Genomic DNA, 26,174 nt, shown 5'->3' with positions numbered 1-26,174 from the left:
AAACATGAAGAAGCCGTAGTGATTAAACAAAACAAACAGAAGATTACCGAGCCGCCGCATTCACTACACTAGCTCACCGGAATATATGGAGGTGCCCGGAATAGCTTAAATCTCGCCGGAAAATTAATTTAACCAGAAAATCTAGCCATTCCAAATTTATATAATCAAACCCCACTATACTCTAAACCAAATTCGACACTAATTTCTACACTAAATAGCCCCTAAATTACCCATTTCTTGATCAAAACAAGATTCAAATCAAACCAAAACAACTCCAAATTATACCAAACTTCAACTCTAGCCTATATAAAATATAACTAACCAAAACCCACTAACCTCAAGTCAAAATCATAAACTAAAATTTACCCCAAAAAAAACCCCCAAAGACTACCAAAATCAAAACCAAAAACAACACCAAAAACCCAAACTACCTCCAAATCAAACAAAACTTCAAAACTAACTTATCTCCCATGTATCTAACAAAACCCCATCAAACTACAAGCTAAAATCAAAATCTAGAATACTAAACCATTGAACCCACTAATAATATTGAGAATTAAAAGGGGCTCAATCTAAATACTAAAAAATGCAAGCTTAAAACATATAATTAGGCTCCTTTCAATCCACAAGTAATTTAGAGTCTCATGTGGTTAGAGAAAGATTTCTTAGCCTAGAAGTAAAAGTAAAGAGCAAGATTTAAGAACAAAAATGAATACTTGTATTGATATAATAAAAGTGTTTACAAATTTAAAGTGCTACTACTAGATCTACTACATAAAAGAGAGGCTACTAAAAATATGAACTCCTAGGTAGCTTGAAACATGATGAGGAGGTGTGTATTTATAGGGGGAAATTAGGGTAAAGGGGGGGTGTAGGTGTCCCATCTAGATGCTTCCTTGAGAATATTCCCCTATGATCCTTTTCTTCCATCTTTTTTCTCTTTTTTGCTTTATTCTTTTATTTCTTCAAGCATTTGCAATATTCCTACAAAAAAGACAAATAAACAAATAAATAAGTGAGAACAAGCAATAATTAGGCATTTAAAATATACAAAAATATGCACTTATCAATGAGTTAAAGTTAAAAGAAAAACTAGTGCTCACCCCTAAAATTGAACAATTAACTAGTGACTTGTTGACTCAGTCTAACAAAGTCAAAGTGTTAGAATTTAGGGAGAACAAACTGAATGAGCAACTAGCTGAAGAAAAGGTTAGGTGCCTTGCTTATAAGGAGTCGACTAATATTGTTAAGAACCTAGTGGACCAACAAGTGATTAAAAGGAAAGTTGGTATAGGTTTCGATTCCAACAAGTCGGTAGGTAAGGCTAGTAATATAACTCCTTTTGTTAAGAGTGCTGAAGACGGGGGTATCCCACATGTTTTAAAGGATGCTCCCAAACCTTTATTCAAAACCCCTGTCGCAGAACCATTACTTGATATGCCCGTGATTATTCAATATGAAATGAATTTAGAGGATATTGAGAATGAGAGGAAGATTTTGGCATCTGTAGAGCCAATGCAAGTTGAGGGCACATTCAGTTCGCCCAAAGCTGGCATAGGTGCCAATGGCTTAAAGAATAATTTCAACAAGCCTAATAAGTTTGTTAAATGCAGGAATGGTAACAATACATGCTCATCTACTAATAACATTAGAACTTCTGAAAATGTTAATGTAGAAATTATTAAACCCCCTGTTGTTCTGAATAACATGCCTACTGTTCCTTTAGTTGATATGTGTCATAAACCTTGTGGTGTTGATAATTGCATGTTGTGTGCGTTTAATGTAATGTCTGCTTATTTTAAAAGTATGCATGCTAACAAAGAAAACACAACACCTAGAAAGCACACGAATAGTAAGTTTGCAAAAACCAAGACTGCCGGTCCTTCTCCTATCAAGAAGGATACTTATGTTCCCAAGCCTAAACCTAAAGTGTTAAAGGCTGTTTGTAGGAAAGTAAGTACAGTCAAGGTGGATGCTGATGTTATTCGAACAGGATCTATTGTCAAAGCTGACAAAGGTCAATTCTTTAAGTATGCCGGGCCCAACCAAGTTTGGGTTCCGAAGAAGGTTTAATTCGTTTGATATGTGCAGGGAGCCAAACAAGGTTGAAAAGGTTGTATGGATCCTCGATAGTGGATCTTCTAGACATGTGACCGGTGATAGAGCCCTGCTATCAAATGTGATTGAGAGAGCTGGCCCGATTGTCACCTTTGGAGATAACAGCAAAGGTCGTACTACGGGATATGGCAATTTATTTGCTGGAAATGTTATCAATGAAAAAGTTTCTTTGGTTGAAGGACTCAAGCACAATCTTCTGTGACAAGCTGATCTCAATTCAGGTGCCAATGATGAAGATAATTGTTTCTATTCAAAGGCTTCACCTAAAGATAGTTGGCTATGGCATAAGAAGCTGTCTCACCTTAATTTTAAAATTGTAAACTCTTTTGTCAAGAGGGATTTAGTGAGAGGACTGCCTCTTTTGGAATTCACTCTACAAGGACTTTGTGAGGCATGTCAGAATAGGAAGGCTAAGTTAGCATCATACAAAGGCACAGACACCAGTAACATTACTGAACCACTGCAACTATTACAAATGGATTTATTTGGTCCAGTCAATGTGATGTCTTTATCAAGAAAGAGATATGCCTTGGTGATTGTTAATGACTTCTCTAAGTTCACATGGGTTTTATTCCTACATTTTAAGGATGAAACTCCGTAATTGGTAATTGATCTTATCAAGGAGATCGAGTTGGATTCGAGTGAAAAACTTTGTGTCAGAGAAATAAGGTCAAAAAATAGAACCGAGTTTAAGAATGAAACTCTCAACATATTTTGCTCCGACAAGGGATAACAAGACAATATTCAGCGCCAGGGACTCCGCAACAGAATGGAGTAGTAGAAAGGAAGAATCGTACCTTGATTAAAGCTACAAGGACAATGCTAAGCAAATCAAGGTTGCTCATCTACTTTTGGGCTGAAGCTGTGAATACTTCTTGTTATACTCAGAATCGAACTCTGATCAACAAGGAACACATGAAAACTCCTTATGAACTTATGAACGAAAAGAAACCAACGGTCAAGTACTTTCATGTATTTGAGCTAAATGCTTTGTGCTTAAGGATGGAAATGTACATCGTGGCAAGTTTGAACCCAAAGCACTTTAAGCAATTATTTGTTGGTTATTCTCATCAAGCATATAAGGTGTTTATCATTGATCAATTACAAGTCAAGGAAAGTGTCAACGTTACTTTTGATGACACTAAACTCCCAAGTATCCAAATTGAAGATCCATCTGAGTCACTAAAGTTTGATAATTATCCTGACTCAGACTCGGATGATGACGATGAATAACCTGATGCTGCAACTAGTAATGAGACTAACAATGCGGATAATGATCCAGGTATTGGTGGAGAAAACAATGGAAACACTGTGGACTCTACTAATGCCAGTGGTGGATCATCTAGTCAACCTGGCAGCAACTCAGGGGGAGATGGTGGATCAACTACAAACACAACATCACAATGATAATTCTGGCGAATCATCAAGATTATATCTTCCAAGGGAGATGATCTGGAGTAGAGATCATCCCTTTGAACTAATCATTGGTGATCCAGATGTTGGTGTTTAGACTAGGAGTGCAACTCAGAATGAATGTCTATATTTGGGTTTTCTATATCAGGAAAAACCGAAGAAAATTGAAGATGCACTAGCCGATCCGGAATGGGTTCTTTCCATGCAAGAAGAGCTCAATCATTTTGAGAGACTAGAAGTCTGGGCCATGGTTCCAAGACCAAAGATAAAGTCTGTTATTGGAATTGGATGGGTCTACCAGAATATGCTTGATGGTGATGGCATTGTTGTACGGAACAAAGCCAGACTGGTTGCTAAAGGTTACTCCCAAGAAGAGGGAATTGATTATGATGAAACCTATGCTCCAGTTGCACGTCTTGAGGCGATCAGAATTTTTTTTCTTGCATTTGTTGCACATTCCAACTTTAAATTCTATCAGATGGATGTGAAAAGTGCATTTCTGAATGGAAAGCTTGAAGAAGAAGTATATCTAGAACAGCCCCTGGCTTTTAAAATCCAAAATTTGCTGATTTTGCGTACTTCTTGTTTAAAGCTGTTTATGGCCTCAAGTAGTCGCCAAGAACCTGGTATGACACACTCTCTGAGTTTTTAGTTGGAAACAATTTCATTAGTGGTGTCATAGACAAAACTCTCTTTCACAAATTGCATGATAATAATATGATATTTTTTCAAGTATATGTTGATGATATTATATTTTGTTCTACTAACGATAACTCGTGCAAGAGATTTGCTAAGTTAATGCAGAGTAACTATGAGATGAGTATGATGGGTGAATTGTCATTCTTTCTTGGTCTTCAAGTAAGTCATAAAGATGATGGAATCTTCATTTGCCAATAAAAATATGTCAGAGATCTTCTGAAGAAATAATATCTAGAAGACTCTTCACCGGCAAAGACACCCATGACCACTACCACTAAGCTTGAACAGGACATATCTGGTAAGAAGGTTGATATTTCAAGCATTAGAGGATGCAGGATTGATAGGAAAAGCACTTCTGGAAGCTGTCAGTTTCTAGGACGATGGTTGGTTTCCTGGTACAGCAAGAAACAACACTCAGTATCTACCTCGACAGCGGAAGCAGAATATATTGCGGCAGGTAGCTGTTGTGCTCAGATCTTATGGATTAGGAATCAGCTTAATGACTATGGACTTGTATTAAACAAAATTCCCTATATTTTGTGATGATACAAGTGCGATAGCCATTTCCAACAATCTTGTACAACATTCATGAACCAAGCACATAATATCAGGTATCATTTTATTAGAGAACATGTCATGAATGGAACTGTGGTGCTACTTTTTGTACCATCAACTAATCAGATTGCTGACATCTTCACTAAACCACTTGATGAATCCACTTTCTCAAGATTGGTTTATGGACTTGGAATGTTAAACATGACATGAGCTCTTGTAAATAGTTTTTATGTTTATGTTTAATTCCATTTTAATTTTGTTGCATGCTTGTAAAGTATTTCTTATTGGTATCTATGTTTTGAATACTAATATTGTGAATATTTCTGTGGTTGGTAAATATTCAAGTAATTGATGGTTGCAATAACTTTGTCGTCCATATCAGGGATAGACATTGGAATTGCTGGTTCTTTATTGAACCAAGTGCCTTCATAGGTATCCGAGGGAAACTTGGACACGTTGCCATCTAAAAACGTCCTTGTCTACCCTCCCGGAAGGAACATTTCTGGATCCCCTAAGGGATCTTTCATCCTTGAAGGTGAAAGGCAATCTACTCCGGTACAGGATTCTTCTAAGGATCAAGTGCCTTAATAGGTATCTGAGGGAAACATAGGTTTCATGCCATTGAAAGGCCTATTGTCTACCCTCCCAGAATCAAACTCTGGATCCTTTAAAGGATTTACTACTCTCTGAAAGTAGTAGGCAACTTGTGGACTATGACTTGGATTTATCCGACGAGTCTACGAGGACCGGGAATTATGAACTCCCATTGCACCACCAATTACCTTCCATGAGGAGGCAAAGGTGATCTTAATTGCAGGTACATCACAGCATCTATGGAAGCTCAGGATTTGTGTGGAGTGAAACACTTACAGAACTTGTGAGTGACACCTTTACCTGTAAACTGAGAGATATTTGAAGTGTCGAGTGATACACCTACAGAATGTTTTTGTGAGACACCCACTGTTTACCAAATTTAAACCTTATTGTTCAAAATTGGTATCTATAATGTTTTATCAAAGTGGATGCTTACTATGGTTACTTTTCTACTGGATGCACCTTCTACGAAGCCCTGTCTTCTTCATACTGGATTCTGTCATTCAATGTTTTAACTAATCAGTTGGTATCATTATTGATAACAATTGAGGATTCCTCAACTAAGGGGGAAAAGTATTGTCAGAACTCTTAAGGGACGAATGTTCTATGCCTCACTTAGGGGGAGTGTAGAATCACATAGGGGGAGAATATTCATATTCTAATCTATCATCTAAGAGGGAGAATATTATGAACCTATGAGGGAGAAGATTGAGGGAGAATTACATGTTATATCTTGGAAGAAAATTGCAAGGCCTCTAGAGAGGTTGAAAGGTCTTGAATGATTGAAAGGCATTCTAGAAGAAGTAGCTGTCCGAAGAAAAATGGAGACTGGTACAATGTTATATGTATTACCAGAAACCATCTACTATGTACATTTTAATGTTTTATGTTTCTCTTATCAATTGGGATTGTTTCCTAATAGGTTGAGTTCGTATTAATGTTTATTGAGTCATAGAAAGTTGTTAGTTGTTGTTAGTTGAGTTATCCTCATCAGAATTTGTGTGTTAATGTTCAACAAACAAATAGGGGGAGATTGAAAGGCCTTATTCAAAGGTATATTTCTAATCTTATTTTGTACAACCAGTGATAACTCAACTAGTGTCTGATAACCACTCAACTTGTAACTCAACCTGGAATCGTCTCTGATAAGTTATGTCAGTAGATAGTAGATAGTTTAGTTGGAATCAGTTCAAGAAAGTCTAGTAGATACAAGAATCAGAATGTTAGAAGAATTCCAAGATATCAGCTACAAGCCACTGGAAGAAGTTCATTTAATATGATCAAGCCTCGGTGTCAAATAAATTGTGTAGCAGTTCAAGGAGTTCAGAAGGTACAAAGATTCAAGTATTTATTTCATCATAGATTCCATATGTGTACTTAAATGAAGAAGAACTAGAAGACAAAGATTCGAAGACCTGACCACAGCTCAAATGTTTAACTGATGGAGAATATTCAATTTAGTTAGGCACAGATGAACCAGACAGTACATTTGTGTGTCAGCTATTTATATTAAATATTTAACATCAAAGGAAGGTGGTCGTTCAAGCCGAGTGATAATCAAGATGAAGGCTCAAGACATTTGCTTTCTGGAATATAGAGTTTTTAATTAATTCTTTGTTAAATAATTAATCTCTATTAATTTATTTAGTTATTAAATTAATTCAATTAGAATTAATTTGATAATTAAGTTTATTAATAAGTTAATTGATTTAGAATTAATTTACAAAAAGAAAGCAAAAGAAAGAAGGCCAAAAGGAAGGACAAGGAGACCGCCGCTCAGACCTGTCTAGCTATGGGAAAAAGAATTATCACCAACGCAATGGAGTGTGATATATTCTTAATGCTGGAAACCCGGTTGGAATTGATTTATATTTTTCAAAGCAAAAGGGATCCGGTTCCAGACCCACAGGAGACCGAATCTTAGACTTGTCTGACTATAAGGAAAAAGAATTATCACCAACGCTATGGAAAGTGATATAATCTTAAAGCTGGAACCCCGGATGGAATTAAAATATTATTTGCAAGGCAAAAGGAGTCCGGGTCCTGGCCCTCTAGAGACCGCAGCTTGGACCGTAAAGATTTATATATATTAATAAATATTTTAATTAATTAGAAAATTATATTTATAAATGTCTAATAATATTAGATATTTATTTATATAATTTCTGGATTAAATTAAATATTTATTAATTAAAGATTATAAGCTGTGCAGGATTAAAAGCAGTTCTAAGGGCTGGCTAAAGGACGAAAGTTTATAAACTAGCGTACTGCCGAATGTTGAATGAAGCAGCAAGACAATTCAAATGAATTGTCCTACCGAAGCTACACTCCACTGCCCAGACAATCCCTTGGAAATTGTTTGACCGAATCAAGGGTGGTCAGCAAGACAATTTAATTGTGTTGCCGTTTCCTTCATGTGTGGACAAGACAATGTTTGTAAGACAATCAGATTGTCTTACCTTGTGACAGGATTGTCTTGCCCTTGGATGGATTGTCTTTCTGTCCTAGTTTGTCTTGCTGGCTTATGTAATTGTCATTCCTTTCCTCAAATTGTCTTGCCCTTCAAGAAATTGTCATTCTGGCTTGTTTAAGGCTTGGTAGACAATCTGAAATTGTCTTTCCTTGCCTTGAATTGTCTTGCCCAAGCCTAGATTGTCATACCCTCTTTGTATTTGTCTTTCCTAGCTTGTATTTGTCTTGTCTAGTGATTGTCTTTCATGTACAAAGCTTTGCCTATAAATATGGCTTAGTTTCTTCATTTTTAGGTGTTCATTCTCTTTGATTTCAAAGCATTGTTAAGCTTTCAAGTTGTTCGTAACTTGCTTGTTATATCCACAGTTTTCTGTGCTTTGATCACTCGATTGTTTTAATCCCTAAATTAGAATACTTCCTGTCAAATTTATTCTAGAATATTTAGTGGACATTAAAACTGAACCTTAATTAATTTAATAACGACTTTCAAGTTTAAATTACTTTTTACTTGAACCTTGTTTATTTATTTAATTAAAATCTGATTATCCAGTTATATTTAAATCAGATTGTTACATATTTGATGATGTCACAGGTATCTAACTTGTTTAGTGTGCAGAAGCAAATATCAGAGTTTAGCTGGAAATCAGAGTTTAACGACTGCCAGCTGGATCAGAGTTTAAACAATAATCAGAGTTTGCAGGCGGCTGATTTTCATGAGCGTATCTGACTAAGTAAGGAAGATAAAGATCAAGAGAGATTGTGCAGATCGGGACAGCAGAAGGATAGCTACTGATTAGATTATTTTAGGAAGCAGATAATTATAAATCAATCAGTAGATATCATGTAACTGTGTATATAAACACAGCTTAGGGTTTACTCTAGATGAGTTATCAATTGAATATCATTCGTGTAACCTAGCAGCTCTTAGTGATAAAATATAAATCACTAAGAGATTATTTGTAAGCTACTGTGATTTGTGAATAAGAGTTTAGTTGAATTATTCTCTTATACTGGTGTTCTGTTTTTGATTGTGTTCACTATATTATCTTATATAGTGAGTTTATTCGGCCTAACAAGTGGTATCAGAGCCAGGTTTGTTGATATACCTACAGTGAGATCTTAATCACACAATCATGTCTGAGAAATCACAAAACAGTAGATATGAGTCTCTTAGGGTTCCGGTCCTCAGGGCATCTGAATACTCTGTCTGGAGAGTAAGAATGATCATGTTTCTGGAATCTACAGATCCAGAATATCTGGACAGAATTTATGATGGTCCACACATGCCAACAAAGCTCTCTGTTGCAGTGGGAGATGAACCCCAGAAGATGATCCCTAAAGAAAAGAAGGACTATACTCCAGAGGACATCTCATCAATTAGTAAGGATGCAAAGGTGAAGCATCTGTTGCATAGTGCTCTAGACAATGCCATGTCTAACAGGGTGATTGGATGCAAAACTGCAAAGGAGATATGGGATGCTTTGGAAGTCAGATGTCAAGGAACCAAAGCCATCAAAAAGAACAGAAGAACCATACTTACTCAAGAGTATGAACACTTTGATTCAAAATCTGGTGAATCACTGACTGATCTGTATGACAGGTTTGTCAAGCTGCTGAATGACTTGTCTCTTGTGGATAAAGAATATGATTTGGAAGATTCAAATCTCAAATTTCTACTTGCTCTTCCTGAAAAGTGGGATTTGAAGGTAACCACTATAAGAGACAACCATGACCTTGAAGAAATGTCTCTGGATGACATCTTTGGTAGGTTGAAAACTCATGAACTTGAAATGGAGCAAAGAAGCAAACGACATGGTGGCAAACCCAAACCAGTTGCTCTAAAAGTTCAAGAAGAAACAGTTGTGAAAAGCAAGGGAAAAGCTCATGTCAAAAAGTCTGATACTGAGTCATCAAACTCTGATGATGACTCAGACTCTGATATATCTTCAGACTCTGATGATAGTGATATTGAGATGATGCAGCTGGCAGCACTGATGGTAAAAAGCTTCAAGAAGATGGCTTACAAGAACTTCAACAAAGGGAAGAAGTTCTCAAGGAAAGACAGAAACTCTGATAGGAAGGTCTTCAAAAGGAATGAAGGCAAAGAAGAAAAATCTGGAAAATCTGATAAGTCTAAATACACCTGCTTCAATTGTGGAGAGAAAGGCCATTTTGCAACTGAGTGCGAGAAAGCTAAGAAAGAAAAGGAACAGGCCTTTATCACAAAGAAAGGAAGCTGGGCAGACTCATCAGAATCAGAGGAAGAAGTCAACTATGCCTTGATGGCAAACATGGACAACAGCACTGAGACTGTTGAAACTAAGGTACCTCATTCCACTCTTGCTTTTGATACTGAGGATATAACTGAGTTAAGATTGTTTCTTAAAACTCTGCATGTTAGTTATAGAGATCAGACTTTAGAAAATGACAGACTAAAATCTGAGATCTTAGATGTCAAGAAAAGGAATGATTATCTTGAAAAGGAACTAGTTCAAATGCTAGAAGTTCAGAAGGAAAGAGATGATTCTATCTTTGTTAGAAATGAACTCTTAAAGAAAAATGCTTCTCTTGAATCAGAACTTGTTAAGGAAAGAGAGATAATCAGAACTTGGACTAACTCAGGGAAGACCACTCAGAATATCTTAGAAAGTGGAAACTGGAAGAAAGGGTTAGGTTACTCTGATAAAAATGAAGCTGAGTCATATAAACAAGAAACCATTAAAATTGAAAAACCTAGGGTAGCTCCAGTAAGATTTGTTGCAGAATCAAAGACTCAGGACAAATCAAAGACTGATATACCTAAACAGGTTAACATTGGTTTGATGACTCAGAAACAGCTTAAGCATAAGCTAAAGGAGGTTAAGAAAGAAAACAGGGTTAAGGAACCTAGGAAAAATAGGAATGGAAAGGTTGGAATAAACAAAAGCAACAGTTACATGCCTATTCCAAATGCTCCTAGGAAAACTTGTCATAATTGTGGTAATCCTAACTATCTTGCTTCTTTTTGCAGGAAAAATAAGGACATAAATGCTATGTCTCCAAAATCAGAAGTTAAGACTAGGAATACTAGATTTAGACCAGAGAATCCTTGTTTTCATTGTGGTAGTTTATGGCATTCCATTTACACTTGTAAGGAATACCATAGTTTATATTATGATTATTATGAATTGAAACCTTCTTTGAAGAAAAAGATTGATTCTCTTAGTTCAACATCTGTTAAAAAGTCTGTTAGCACAAACTCTGATTTAAACTCTGATAAATCTTCCGCTGCTAGTGTTAACAAACTTAACAAGAACAAAGGATCCAAGCAAGTCTGGGTCCTTAAAACTAATCATTAGTTGTGTATGTGATTGCAGGGCAACAGGAAGAACATCCTAGTTCTGGACAGTGGATGCTCAGGACATATGACAGGAAATAAAGCCCTGCTATCAGACTTTGTGGAGAAGGCTGGCCCAAATGTTTCTTATGGAGATGGCAACATAGGGAAAACTTTGGGATATGGCAATATCAATCTTGGAAATGTCATCATTCAATCTGTAGCTCTGGTCTCAGGACTTAAGCACAATCTGCTGAGCATATGTCAAATCTGTGACAGAGGATATCATGTTGATTTCCTGGAGGAACACTGTGAGGTTATCAGTAAAACCACTGGAAAAGTTGTTCTAAAAGGATATAGACATGGGAACATCTATGAAGCCAAGCTATCTTTAAACTCTGAAAGCTCTGCAATCTGTCTACTTGGCAGAGCCAGTATTGAAGAAAGCTGGAACTGGCACAAGAAATTATCTCACCTGAACTTCAATAATATAAATGAGCTTGTGAAGAAAGATCTTGTGAAAGGACTTCCAAAATCAGTTTTTACTCCAGATGGACTCTGTGATTCCTGTCAGAAAGCAAAACAGAGGAAGTCTTCATTTAAAAGTAAAACTGAGTCCTCAATTCTTGAGCCATATCATCTGCTTCATGTTGATCTTTTTGGACCAGTAAATATAATGTCCATTGCAAAGAAGAGATATACTCTGGTCATTGTTGATGAATTTACCAGATATACATGGGTATATTTTCTACACAGCAAGGATGAGACACCATCTTTATTGATTGAGCATGTCAGACAGCTGAATAAAATCTCTAAAGATGCAGTAAAGATCATCAGAAGTGATAATGGCACTGAGTTCAAGAATTTTAAAATGGAGGAGTTCTGTAAAGAAAATGGCATTAAACAGGAATTTTCAGCACCTGGAACACCTCAACAAAATGGTGTTGTAGAAAGGAAGAACAGAACTCTGATTGAAGCTGCTAGAACCATGTTGGAGGAAGCAAAGTTACCAACCTACTTCTGGGCTGAAGCTGTGCAATCTGCTTGTTTCACACAGAATGCAACTCTGATTAACAAGCATGGAAAAACTCCATTTGAAATGGTCAAAGGCAGAAAACCAAATCTCAAATACTTCCATATTTTTGGATGTAAATGTTTTGTTCTGAAAAATCATCCTGAACAGCTAACCAAATTTGATTTAAAAGCTGATGAAGGAATTTTTGTTGGTTATCCTTTATCAACAAAAGCCTTCAGAGTTTACAATCTGAGAACAAGGGTAATCATGGAATCCATTCATGTGTCCTTTGATGATAAGAAAATTACTGGAATGGAAGATTTTGAAGATCATGAGCAACTGAGATTTGAAGATGCATTCTCCGATTCCATAAACTCTGATTCTGACTCCTCAAACTCTGATCATTCTGCATCAGAGAATCATGAGAACACATCTTCAGGGGGAGCATCAGAAACTCAGAATGCTCATGGAGATAGCATGAATAATGGGGGAGAGGCATCAGAGAATCAGAATGAAACTGGCATGGATTATGGGGGAGGATCTAGTTCCAGAAATCAACTGCCACATGAAAGAAAATGGACAAAGTCTCACACACCAGACTTGATTATTGGAGATCCAGATGCTGGAGTACAGACCAGAACTGCAACAGCAAATGAATGTTTATTCCACTCATTCTTATCTCAGACAGAACCAAAGAAAGTGGAAGAAGCATTGAAGGATGCTGATTGGGTAACAGCAATGCAGGAGGAGTTAAATGAATTTGAGAGAAATAAAGTCTGGACACTGGTACCAAGACCAAAGAACAGATCAATAGTTGGTACTAAGTGGGTCTTCAGAAACAAAACAGACAATGATGGTGTAATCACAAGAAATAAAGCAAGACTAGTAGCTAAGGGATATTCTCAACAAGAAGGAATTGACTATGATGAGACCTTTGCCCCAGTTGATAGATTAGAAGCAATCAGAATTTTCTTGGCTTATGCAGCACACAAGAAATTCAAAGTTTTTCAGATGGATGTAAAGAGTGCTTTTCTGAATGGGGAGCTGGAGGAAGAGGTATATGTTGAACAACCTCCAGGATTTGTGGACACAAAATTTCCAGATCATGTCTACAGATTGGATAAAGCACTGTATGGACTAAAGCAAGCACCAAGAGCATGGTATGAAACTCTGGCTCAATTTCTTTTGGACAGTGGTTTCAACAGAGGTACAATTGACAAAACTTTATTCAATCTCAACCATGGTAATGATCTGCTTTTAGTTCAAGTTTATGTAGATGATATCATTTTTGGATCTACTAATCCTAAACTCTGTGAGAGATTCTCAAAGCTTATGCAGTCCAGATATCAGATGAGCATGATGGGAGAAATGAGCTATTTTCTGGGACTTCAAGTCAAACAGACTGATGAGGGTATTTTCATTAATCAGTCTAAATATACCAGGAACCTGCTAAAGAAATTTGGCATGCAGGATAGCTCAGCTGCTACCACTCCAATGGCAACTGCCACTAAGTTAGATAAAGATACTGGTTCACCAGTAGAAATTACTAACTACAGAGGTATAATAGGCTCACTACTATATCTGACTGCTAGTAGACCTGATATCATGTTTGCAACCTGTCTCTGTGCAAGATTTCAAGCAGATCCAAGAGAACCACACCTTGTAGCAGTCAAAAGGATTTTCAAATATCTCAAAGGAACAGTTGAGATGGGACTCTGGTATCCCAGAGAATCAGACTTTACACTGATTGGTTACTCTGATGCAGATTTTGCAGGATGCAAAATAGACAGAAAAAGTACAAATGGGAGCTGTCAATTTCTAGGAGGAAGATTAGTTTCTTGGTTCAGTAAGAAACAAAAATCTATCTCCACATCCACTGCAGAAGCAGAGGATATTGATGCAGGAAGCTGCTGTGCTCAGATTTTATGGATGAAGAATCAACTACTGGACTATGGGTTAACTATGACTAAAATTCCTATTTATTGTGATAACCAAAGTGCTATTGCTATGACAGGAAATCCAGTACAGCATTCCATGACCAAGCATATCAGCATAAGATATCATTTTATCAGAGAACATGTGATGGAAGGAACAGTAGAGCTTCACTTTGTTCCAACAGATCAGCAGTTGGCAGATATCTTCACCAAACCACTGGCTGAAGCAACATTTACAAGGCTTGTAAACGAATTAGGGATGATCTCTGGTCCTCTCTAAACTCTGATACATTGCATGATATTATATCTGTTAGTATTTGTTGTTATAAACTTGATCTGAAACTGCATCTGTTACTCTCTGATCTAAATTCTGATGATTATGCACTGATATGACAAACTCTGATATTTAAACTCTGACCCGACAAACTCTGATGTCTTAAATTTTCACTGATGAAGGATATTCCTGTGTATAATATGTTGCAAATACCTGAATTAGATCATGAAAAACTCTGGAGTCTAATTTTTGGACATTACATATGTGGAAATCCTTGTTACACAAAACATGATTAAATTTGTTACTTAGACTGCCTCACTTCTTGAAAATTAGATAAGTACTCAGTGAAGAATCTGCTTTACTCCCCTCATGAGCTAAGAGTAATTAGGTCTTAGACATGGATCACAAATTTGGTTCCTCTCAGAAAAGAAAAAGAAAAGAAAAGAAAAGAAAAGAAAAGAAGAGAAAAGAAAAGAAAAGAAAAGAAAGATATTTCAGGTACTCCTTTGAGATCTTAGAAATTCTGTGAAAGGGAAGATCCATGTGCACTGCTGGTATTAAGCAAAATGCATCAGAAAATTGTATTTTTCTTGGTGACCCTTCACATTCTCTGATTACTGGAGAAATACACTGAAACAAAAATCTGATGAAGGTTATGACTCACTTACCCTGAGAAGTTTCCTTTCAGAAGATACTTGTCTTACAAACGAGAAAAACTTTAAACTCTGATCTGATATGTGAGACACTCGGCTTATGAGATGGTTAAAGCATCTTCTGTACAACTGGTTCTTTCTAATTTTTCTCAAGAAATTTGTCAATCTCTGTTACAATTAGAATAATCATGACAACACACACCTCACATTCCATATCTGTGATTAACAAAAATTTATGACATTGAGTGATTTTTGATTAAGTTCAAATAATTGTTTGCAAACTCTGAGGAAAATTTGGTTGCCAGATTTTCCTTATCTCTAATCAGTGCAAAATTTTATGACTAATCGTTGTTTTGTCTCATAATCTGCCATTTATTTAAACTCTGGTCAATAGTCAAACTTCTGATTCAAGTCGGAGTTTAAAATAAATGAATTTTGGTCAGGTGAATATTAGATTTAATTGTCAAACGGTACAAAATCCGTTTGAATTCCTGAGTGGAGAAAAACACGGTGAATAATTGTGTTTTCTCGGTAATTGGTGCACAGTAATACACGCTTACACTCCACTATCACGCTTATCATGATTACACTCCACTACCGCTTACTCTGACCACTGTGCATCTGCCACGTGCCCCACTAACACCGAGATCAGAATTTCGTGTTTACACTCATATATATCGATTTTGAATTTTTAACTCTTCACTTTTCACACACGATTTTTACTCTCTCTCTCTAAAACCCTCTTCTCATTTTCTCACCAGCATTCTGTCGAACACCTTACCTGCATTACCTAAAACTCTCATTTTCTTTTCAGAAATCATGTCGACAACTGCTTTTGATTTTGATGGAGCAAAGTTTGTCACCAACAATTACTCAGCTATTCTGGATAACGATGAAGCCCCAAAAGAGTTTCATCTTATTCAAGATTTCTTGGCTCACAGTGAACTGATGTATGCTCTAACCCAGCCAGAGCTAATCTCTCCTTCTCAGGTTCTCACCTTCTGGAGGACAGCAAACTACGATGATGGAGGTGAAAAAGGTTCTCCATCTCTGACCTGCGATTATGAGGGCCAAGAGTATGTTGTTTCACCAGCGACTGTTAGGAAGGCTCTTCATCTTCCTGAAGAGAAGAAGTATGATGCTTCAGTACCCACTCAGACTTTGCGAGACATGATGATTTTTCTTGGGTATTCTGCTAGCACAGACAAGATGGGGGAACTTAAGCGTCCACACCTCTGCAAGGAGTGGAGCTTTTTCTATGACTGCATAACCAGGGCTTTTGGTAACAAGTGCAGCAATTTTGATGCCATTCCCATCTTCAATCAGCAGATCGGGTATTCTCTGATCCACAATCTCAAATTTGATATTGCCACATCTATCTTGAGATTTATTGGTGATAGGAGAAATGAAAATATGAATATTGTCTATTATGCAAGATTTTGTCAGCTTATATTTTCTTACTGCTTCCCTGATGTGCCTATTCCTGAAAATGGAAATGAACTCCCATTTAAGATCACCAAAAGAGCTTTTACTGATCTGATTAAGAAAGATAGTAAGAAGACCAATGTACCTGTATTTGCTATTCCTGTGACTGTACAGGATAAACTGAAAGTAGCTTTACCTGACAAGTATGAAGCTTTATTCTCTGATGAGAATATCCCACAGCCTCCATCTCCCGCTCATGAACCAGTTGCAAAATCTGACCCCAAACCAACCTCTGGTTCTTCCAAACAAGGACCAGTTGAAAAATCTTCACCAAAAAGGATACTCAGATCCACCAAATCCCCAACCAAACCCTCACCTCCTCCCAGAAAAAGAAGATTTCTACAGAAAATTTCAGACTCTGAATCAGATGAAGAAATTCCTCCTCCTCCACCAGCAAAGAAACTGAGAAAGAAAATCAAGCCAACCACTGTTACTGATCTGACTGTGGAGCCACCTCAGTTAGAGGATCCTGAACAAGCCTTGATTACATTCTCTGATCAATCTGCAAAGCCAATATTGATTGAACCTCTTTCTGCAATGCCACTTGACACAACAGAAGCTGACAAACAAATGTCAGAAGCAATCTCAGATCACACTAATCAAACAGCAGGGACTAAGTCTGATGAAGTGTTGAAGTTGAATCAGGAATCTCTGATTCAACATGAAGAAATGTTTGCAGCTGATGCTAAAGTCTCAGAAAGAGCTTCTTATGACCCAAGTAAATCAGAAGACGCACAGATAGAGATGGTCTTGTAGCTGATTCAGGACTCTTTGTTTCAACCTGAAGCTTTTGTTGCAGATCCTGCTCAGGAGATTCCCACAGCTGCAAACTCTGATGTAGCTACTGAAGCTCTGGAGTCCCATACTCTGAGCATTTTTGCTGATGATATTGATGATGAAGATGCAGCAGAGGTTACATCCACTCCCATTCAGCCTTCTGGTCTTCATCTACTAATCTCTGAGCCAGTCAGGGCAATTACACCAGAAAAAGCTGATTCCCCAATTCAGGCACTGTCACCAGTTAGGGAATCTTCTCCTGTCAGATCTCCCTCAGTTCCAAACTCTACTCTTCCATCCTTTGTGCCTGCCAGAAGGAAAGTCTGCAGCTTATCTTATTATCCAAGGATGTGCAGAGCTACACCTCCAACAATTGAAGCCAGACTCACTTCTATTGAGGCCACCCAGATGTCTATGCAACATATTCTGACTGATTTGAGTTCATCTGTGGCTCAGCTGGTTAAGGCTCTTACCTCTGATAATGTCAAAAAGGGGGAGAAAATTTCCAAAGACAAATGCAAACCTGATCAGCAAATGAAAAAGAAAAGGCCAGATGGTGATGAAGAAGGGAAAGGGGAGATAACTGACAAACAGCCAAAGCTGCTGCAAATCAAGGAAAAACAAAGGAGTAATAAGGATGCAAACTCTGAGAAACCCAGAGAATCTCAGAAACACAAGTCTATGGAACTGACTGTTATGTCTCAAGTTCAGAGCATAAGTAAAGCAGTCAGAGATTCAGATGTCATATCCAAAGAAGTAGCTCTTGTAAATTCTGAGGTTGAAAAGAAGAAAGAAGTTCAAATTTCTGGAGCTGACAAGCTAATTGAGGCTGGAGATCCTGAGTCTCAGAAGTTCTGCCAAACTCTGAGATTCAGAGGTAAAGAAACAACTCTTTTCTATAAATCTCCTTCCTTGCAAGCAATTGATGAAGCCATGGCAAGGAAAATATTTGAAAAAGAAAATCCAGGAGTAGATATTGAGGCCATCAGACTTGAAGAAGAAAGATTGGCTGCTGAGAAGAAGAAGATCAGCAAAACAAAATCTGATGAGCAAATACAGATTACTGATCCCTCACAAAAACAGAAGATTCCAAAGCAAAAGGGAATAGTAATCAGTGAGGTAAACTACACTGACATCGACAGACCAAGAACCAGGTCTCAAACTCAATCTGAGTCTGATGCAGCAGACAAAGGGAAGAAACCTGTTGATGGAGTTTCTTCAGTTCCTCCTATGATAAAGAGATCAGTGATCAAGATAGCATCAGAGAATCCTTCTCAGAGGATGTTAAAGCTAAGCAGAAATGCAAATATAATTACTGATGTATCTGATCAAGCAGAAGAAAAGGAAGCTGGTTTAACCAGAAGAAGAAAGGGTGATGACAGATCAATCTCTGACATGACTTTAGCCTCTGACATTGCTCAAGCTAAAGATATGAAGGAAGAACAGCTGAAACCAGTTGAAGTCAAAGCTACCTGGATAAAGTCAACCTCTGACAAGGCTAAAGTTGATACAGTTGATCCAAGAAGAAGAGCTTATTTGGAAGCCTTGGTACAGACAGTACAAGGAAAGCTTTTTATTCACACAAATCAGAGCTCAAGGAACAAGAGGAAAAGAAGCAAGAGACACAACTGGTTTAGGACACAGAAAAGAGAAAATACAGACCAGTGCAGCAACTATCTTCAGAGATCCATATCCTTTTACTGAAAAAGCTGGAGAAGTTGTTACACAGAAAGATCTTGACAGAATAGAATCAGCACAAATTCTGATGGACACTCATGATGGACCAGAAGATAAAGAGAAAATTGCTATATATTTGGAATCTGGCAGAGTTTACAGAATTTCTGAAGCTGATCTATTGATAAAATCTCTGAGGGAACTTGAGCATATTCACTATATGCTTGAGACAAAGAATGAAGCAACCAGGAGATGGTCTGAGCTGTTCAAGAGAACTATCCAAGAAAAGAGAAGATTTTATGGGATAAGTTCTGATGCTGAGTATGTTCCTAAGATATCCCTAGAAGATGGTTCAGAAATTAACATGGAGAAAAATAGCTCTGTCATGGAGACTATAGATGGAACCAGGATTCTGGGTTATAATAATGAAGCTGACAGACCAGGAGCCATTCAACTTGGGGAAGCCATGAAAAGATGCAAGGCAAGAGCCTTGAGAGCAGCTATATACCAGACAGGAGAAGAAAATGAAGAACTAAAGACTGTCAAAGCTCAGATGATACAGACTCTGAGACAAATTGAAGAAGATCTGATCACTCAGTTTGTCAAGGAGAGCTATGGATATAGACTGATTGGCTAGTTAGCATTTGCTAAGTTCTGTAAGTTGTAATTAGTTCTGCTTGTTCTGTAAGTAATGATTAATTTGTGCAGATTAGTTACTTCATGCATTTGTCCTTGATTGTTTTTGACATCATCAGTAAATATATATTTAGAACTTGTTCATTCTGTCTAATGCACAAGTTGGGGGAGATTGTTACATATTTGATGATGGCACAGGTATCTAACTTGTTTAGTGTGCAGAAGCAAATATCAGAGTTTAGCTAGAAATCAGAGTTTAACGACTACCAGCTGGATCAGAGTTTAAACAATAATCAGAGTTTGCAGGTGGCTGATTTTCAGGAGCGTATCTGACTAAGTAAGGAAGATAAAGATCAAGAGAGATTGTGCAGATCAGGACAGCAGAAGGATAGCTACTGATTAGATTATTTTAGGAAGCAGATAATTATAAATCAATCAGTAGATATCATGTAACTGTGTATATAAACACAGCTTAGGGTTTACTCTAGATGAGTTATCAATTGAATATCATTCGTGTAACCTAGCAGCTCTTAGTGATAAAATATAAATCACTAAGAGATTATTTGTAAGCTACTGTGATTTGTGAATAAGAGTTTAGTTGAATTATTCTCTTATACTGGTGTTCTGTTTTTGATTGTGTTCACTATATTATCTTATATAGTGAGTTTATTCGGCCTAACACAGATTTATTCCGCGCGAATTTTGTGACGATTGTATTCAACCCCCCCCTTCTACAATCGTATCGGGACCTAACATGTCCTCCTTGGGAGATAGAGAATGAAGATTAGAGGAGGCCTTGCTCTGTATCTGGCGAGTTGTCCTTGTCGGGGAGCTTGTGGAACCTTCTCAAAGATATGCCCTGGAAGGCTCTATCTCTGTAGTCTGGCGGGTTGTCCCTGTCGGGGAGTAGAGAAGCGTCCTTGCATTCGGGGTAAGTTTTGGGTGCTCGAGAGTCTACAAGGCCCAAGACTAGGCCTCATCGTATTGGGCCCCTTTCAGGAGGAAGACAACAGAAGGGGAAACCTAATCCTATTAGGTTTCTTAGGAGAAAAGAACTACATACTGGTTTGATCCCCTATAAATATAGGGGTACGTAGGCAAATTAGGGGGACACGAGTTGGGAGCATCTAGAGGCAACTCGAAGCCCTAATCTCAGCCACCCCTAAAATTTCATCACCACCGCTCAACCACCGTCATAAATCTTGATTCCGGCCACGGACTTCGAATTTTGTTAACTACCAAATTCCTCCGTTAACAATGACCAACCATTTATTTTAAGTTAATAAATAAAGCTTTGCATAGTATTAATATTTGGGACCTAATATCTTTGATGATATGTTCAAGCTGTTGTTTCTTGGTTCCTTTGATCACATTGTTAGCACGAGAACCTTGATTGGCAGCAATGAAATCAGGGTCGTAGATTGCAGGTAGTGGAACCATGGATTCCATGAAGGACCTCAGTTGCTTCTGAAGATCAATGTCCAAGACCCTACCCCTGGTCATGGCATCTGCAAGATTCATGTCACTGATGTCCAACCTCCAAATACAATGTCTCCAGGGTTCACCTATCGCAGTTAACAAATCACCAATAACATAAGTTAGTCTGTTAAGTAAGATTGCATGACTGGTATAGTCAGATTTAAACACAGAAAGACAATTACAAAATATCAAGTATTAATTACCATGGGAAGTAAGCTCTTGAAAGGAGCATAAATCTCCTCCCCATTGAACGATCCAACTCGAATAGTGGAAGCCTAGGTAAGTGATCCAAAATAGTTTGCTTGTTGAACCTTGTCCTTGGTTGCCAAGGATATACCTCTATACAAATTTTAACTAGACAAGTCAAAAATTCAATGCCCGAGTAACACAAAAAATTCTCATATCCATAACGACAATTCTAAAATCTTAGGGTTTTAAGGGAGTCGTCCATTGAACAAATTTTACCAAATATTCTCGTACACCGTTGTTGATAACCAAAGCACAAGTGTGAGCTGTATTTGTGGCCTAGCTAGTAATAAAAAATACTTGATGCAAATTTAAATTCCCTTACCATCTCCTTTGCCTCGATTTCCTTTGCTGCTAAGCTGCGCAAATGCAGCAGGCACCACAGTCTGAAACAAAATGAAACATAAACCCAAATCATATACAAAACCCGAATATAATTTAACACACAAAACCCCAACACATAACCCCAGCACACACAAAACCCAGATTACAAAAACCACAACCACGTGCTAATTCAATTAAAATACAAACTCACAGGATCCTAAATAAAACGGAGAAGGAAGGTACCTTTTTGAAAGGACGTTGAAACGTAGCCATCCAAGCTTCCAAGAACAAGCCCTAAAATTTTTGCCTCTTTGGTGTGATACACTGATACTATGAGAGTGAATATTAGGTTATTTGCAAGTTATGCGCGGGATATAATAAAAAAGTAAGGCGGGATATGAATAATAGCGGGATATTGATAATTTTACATATAAGATATTGATTTACTTTTGAAAAAAAGTAATACTCCCTCCGTCCCACCGGGTTGTTAACGTTCACTGTTTGCACGCATTTTGAGGCTCTTATAAAGTATAGTTCTATAACGTTTTTTTAATTTATTTTTTTCTGAATAAAAGTTTAAACATCAAACTTTTATTCAGAATTTTTTTTATAAAAAAAAACCTCATGCAACTATATTTTATAGAGGTCTTAAAAAGCGTGCCAAAAAGTGATGTTAACAATCCAACGGGACGGAGGGAGTATTATTTGTTTAATATTTTATGAGAAATTATTATTTAATGTTATATAAGTTTTGGGAATTTTTTTATAATTAGTTTATTACTCAAAAGTTTCAAATAAATTATATTTTCATTTTTAAATTAAAAAAACTATTATGTAAATATGGCAAAATAAAGAAAAACTCTTACGTAAATTTTTTAAATTATATATTAAAATCAAATATATTATAAAAGATTTAAATGAAAACAAAAATCCATATATATAATTTAAAATTAAATACTCCCTCAATCCCATTTTAAAAATGGGACTGATGTTTGATTTTTTAACACACATATTAAAGTATAAAAAAAAAATTATCTATACTTCAAAATTTTTTTAATTCTTATATCAAATAAAATTTTAGATTAGAAAATTTTATTTGATATAAGAATTAAAAAAAATTGAAGTATAGATATTATTGTTGATGTTATTTTTTTAACACTTTAAAATACGTGTAAGAAAGTCAAAAACAGTTAAAATGTAACGAATGATTATTATAAATTATGAGCCTGTGAGCTTGTTCATATAAAATATGATATATATTTTGTAAATGATCCTACCCGGATATGAACACTTACATACACGCATACATTTACATTTGATATTATTATTTTTGGTAATAGAATCCTTCTAGGCTCCATGATTCGTATTCAGTTCAAACCCGAATATAATTTCTAAAGACATTTTACAAGTTTAAATATTTACAAAATATGAGTTATTCAACTAATCAATTATTAGAAGATTTAAAATATCACATATTAAAAATTTTGATCCGTGATATTTTATTATTATAATTATATTTATTTTAGGATAAAATAATTTCATTTATAAAATAAATTTTTAATAATTATATTAATTCTCATTGCAACAGGTTATAGTCACAACTAAAGCAAATGCGACTGAAACCTATAATCAGTCATTTTGGGGCATTAGTACAACCGCATGCGGTGACAACAACTGCACTTGGGTTATGTAATTGCGACCAGAGTCAGTCACACTATAATATTAGTTGTGACCATTGCTGGTCATTACGGAATACAGTATAATATATTGGCCTAAAAACCCTATACCCCTTTTCCACTCTTTCTTTATAAGCCTCCTGTTTTAAAATTCTCTCTTCCTTTTTTCTGTTCAAGCTACAGTTCTTTAGCATCCAAAAAGGTAATATCTCCTTTGTATCTTGTATTAATTATATCTTGATTAATTTAGTCATCTCAAGTTATAAATTTAGGGATGATTATTAAACTATTTCTTGTATTGTAGATGGAATCGGATCAAAATTGGATGCACCGTAGGCTTGATGCAAGAAATAATATATCAGATGAATACAAAGACGGTGTGCAAAAATTTATCGATTTTGCACTCAAGGGAAAAGATTCACAAGGAAATAAAAGATGTCCATGAAGGAATTTACGGAAGAGCGGAAGCATGATATAACAATTATCAATCCGTAAATCATGAATCGCGCATATAGAAAGACACATAAATTACACATACGATTTATGAAATAGTTTTAGAATCGAATTCTAACCTTTAAAAGCGATCCAAGGAAGACAAAGAGAGGTCCTAGCAGTTGCTTCTCAATGCGTGAAGCACTCTACCGGTATCCACCAAGATTAATCCTTCGATAAAGCTTTTATAAAGATGGAGCCCTTCTACTTTTGAGAGAGAGAGAGAGATGAAGAAGGTGAGGGAGGCTACTAGGTTTTCACAAAACCCCAGTTATCTAAAGCCTTCTCATCTCTTTCTTTATATAGGGCCCTCCTAGGTTTTACACAATTATTATATCAATATATATTAATATATATAAATCCCACACTTTATCTTATAAAATGTTTAAATAATAATTAAAACTATTTTAATTATTATTATTTTCTAAACTCCTTAGAAAATAACCTGCTCTCTCAAAAAATCCCTTCATCAATAAATTAATCTTTTTATGGTGTGACCCTGTAGGTTCAATATTATGCCGGTAGTAGAAATAAATAATAATAAACCTTTTATTAATTATTTATATGAATTCTAAAATTCACTAAATATAATTAACTGATTAATTATATTTATTCTACATCGTGAGTGATGCTTCTCAACATATCGCGACTATCCGGATAATATGAATTCTCTGCTTAGAATAACAAGAACCTGTCAGTGACTAGTTACCGTACAATTAATTCCTTCTACCCTTACAATATCCCGATTAAATACAAGGCATGGATCTCGTGTCAAGCCTATCAAATTTAATCATATGATTTCTTGTTCTTAATGCGAAGTTCATATTAATGCAAATTAGAAACTCCTTTCTAATTTCATACACTCTGGCCAGAGATTCCAGAACTTGCATAGAAAGAATAACATAGGATATTCTCTTCCTATACTGGAAGGGGTAGATCCTCTATTGACGTTAACTATCTCTATACATAAATCCCTATGCCCAGAATAGTCCTAATGGTTGTCCTTGAGACTAAGGACTAAACCAAAGCACGGTTCTTTATATATAAGATAACTTTAACGATCTCAAGTCTTAGGACACTTGTACAACTATCACTCAGTGAATAACTATTGACACGTGAGTAATCTCCATTAGTTATTCAACTTATCGAGTCATGTTCAGTGAACTTATTCCCCAATAAGCACCTACATACTGGCTATAGTGTCACCACACAAATGCCTATGAGAACAGACATCCTCCTCAAGGGAGCAAGCACAGTATGTACCAATCTTTGCGGATTTACTAACTTCCGATTAGTTATCCTATGATCAGGAACTGTTTAAGTCCAGAGTTATCATCTTCTAGATCTCACTATTATAATCTCATTATAATTCTAGAAGCTTTACTCCAAACTATGGAACATCTTATTTAAAACACTTTAAATAGATAAATCCCATAATAAAATCAAAACTAGTCTTTTATTAATATTAATGAAATCAAATACGAATACAAGAAAGTATTTCCTAACTCATCATACATGATTGGATTTAGGACAAACACTTTCAATCTCCCACTTGAACTAAAGCCAATCTCCCTGATATCTAATACCCATCTTCTCTTTATGACGATCAAAGTGAATCTGAGATAATGACTTTGTGAGTGGGTCTGCTACGTTGTTATGTGTGTCAACTCTCTCAATCTTGACATCTCCTCTTTCAATGATTTCCCTAATCAAATGAAAGCGTCGCAAAACATGTTTGGAATTTTTATGAGACCTAGGTTCCTTGGCTTGTGCTATTGCTGCATTGTTATCACAATACAACACAATAGGCTCCTCAACGCTAGGAACAACTCCCAATTCAGAAACAAATTTCCTCATCCAAACGGCTTCTTTTGCAGCCTCACTTGCAGCTATATATTCTGCTTCCGCTGTGGAGTCAGCTGTAGTAGACTGTTTGGAACTCTTCCAACTAATCGCACCACCATTTAGAGTAAACACGTACCCTGACATGGATTTACTATCATCACTTTCTGATTGAAAACTAGAGTCGGTATAACCCTCTATTTTCAACTCAGATTCACCACCAAAAACAAGAAAAATATCCTTAGTCCTTCGCAAGTACTTAAGGATGTTCTTCACTGCTTTCCAGTGGTCTTCACCTGGATCGGACTGATATCTGCTCGTCACACTAATTGAATAAGCAACATCAGGCCTAGTACACAACATCGCGTACATGATAGATCCTATTGCTGAAGCATAAGGAATCTTACTCATACGCTCTCTTTCCTCAGGTGTCTTAGGAGACATCTTTCCAGAAAGAGATACTCCATGGCTCATCGGTATGAGACCTCTTTTGGAGTTTT

General features: G+C 36.5%; 1 protein-coding gene across 1 annotated transcript in view; it reads right to left on the bottom strand.

Moving 5' to 3' along the window:
* LOC108217744 (inositol-3-phosphate synthase) overlaps window positions 1-21,937 on the bottom strand; it is a 53,872-nt gene extending 31,935 nt beyond the window's left edge. Inside the window, 5 exon segments of the mRNA XM_017390627.1 lie at window positions 20,934-21,147; window positions 21,150-21,180; window positions 21,298-21,437; window positions 21,666-21,726; window positions 21,908-21,937. Of these exon segments, the coding sequence (XP_017246116.1) occupies window positions 20,934-21,147; window positions 21,150-21,180; window positions 21,298-21,437; window positions 21,666-21,726; window positions 21,908-21,937 (476 nt within the window).
* Between the last annotated feature and the right edge of the window lie 4,237 nt (window positions 21,938-26,174).

This window comes from Daucus carota, chromosome 1, assembly GCF_001625215.2.
Source record: "Daucus carota subsp. sativus chromosome 1, DH1 v3.0, whole genome shotgun sequence".
Taxonomy (NCBI): Eukaryota; Viridiplantae; Streptophyta; class Magnoliopsida; order Apiales; family Apiaceae; genus Daucus; species Daucus carota.
The sequence above is the reverse complement of the archived record's forward strand: the minus strand, read 5'-3'. Positions and strand labels throughout refer to the sequence as shown.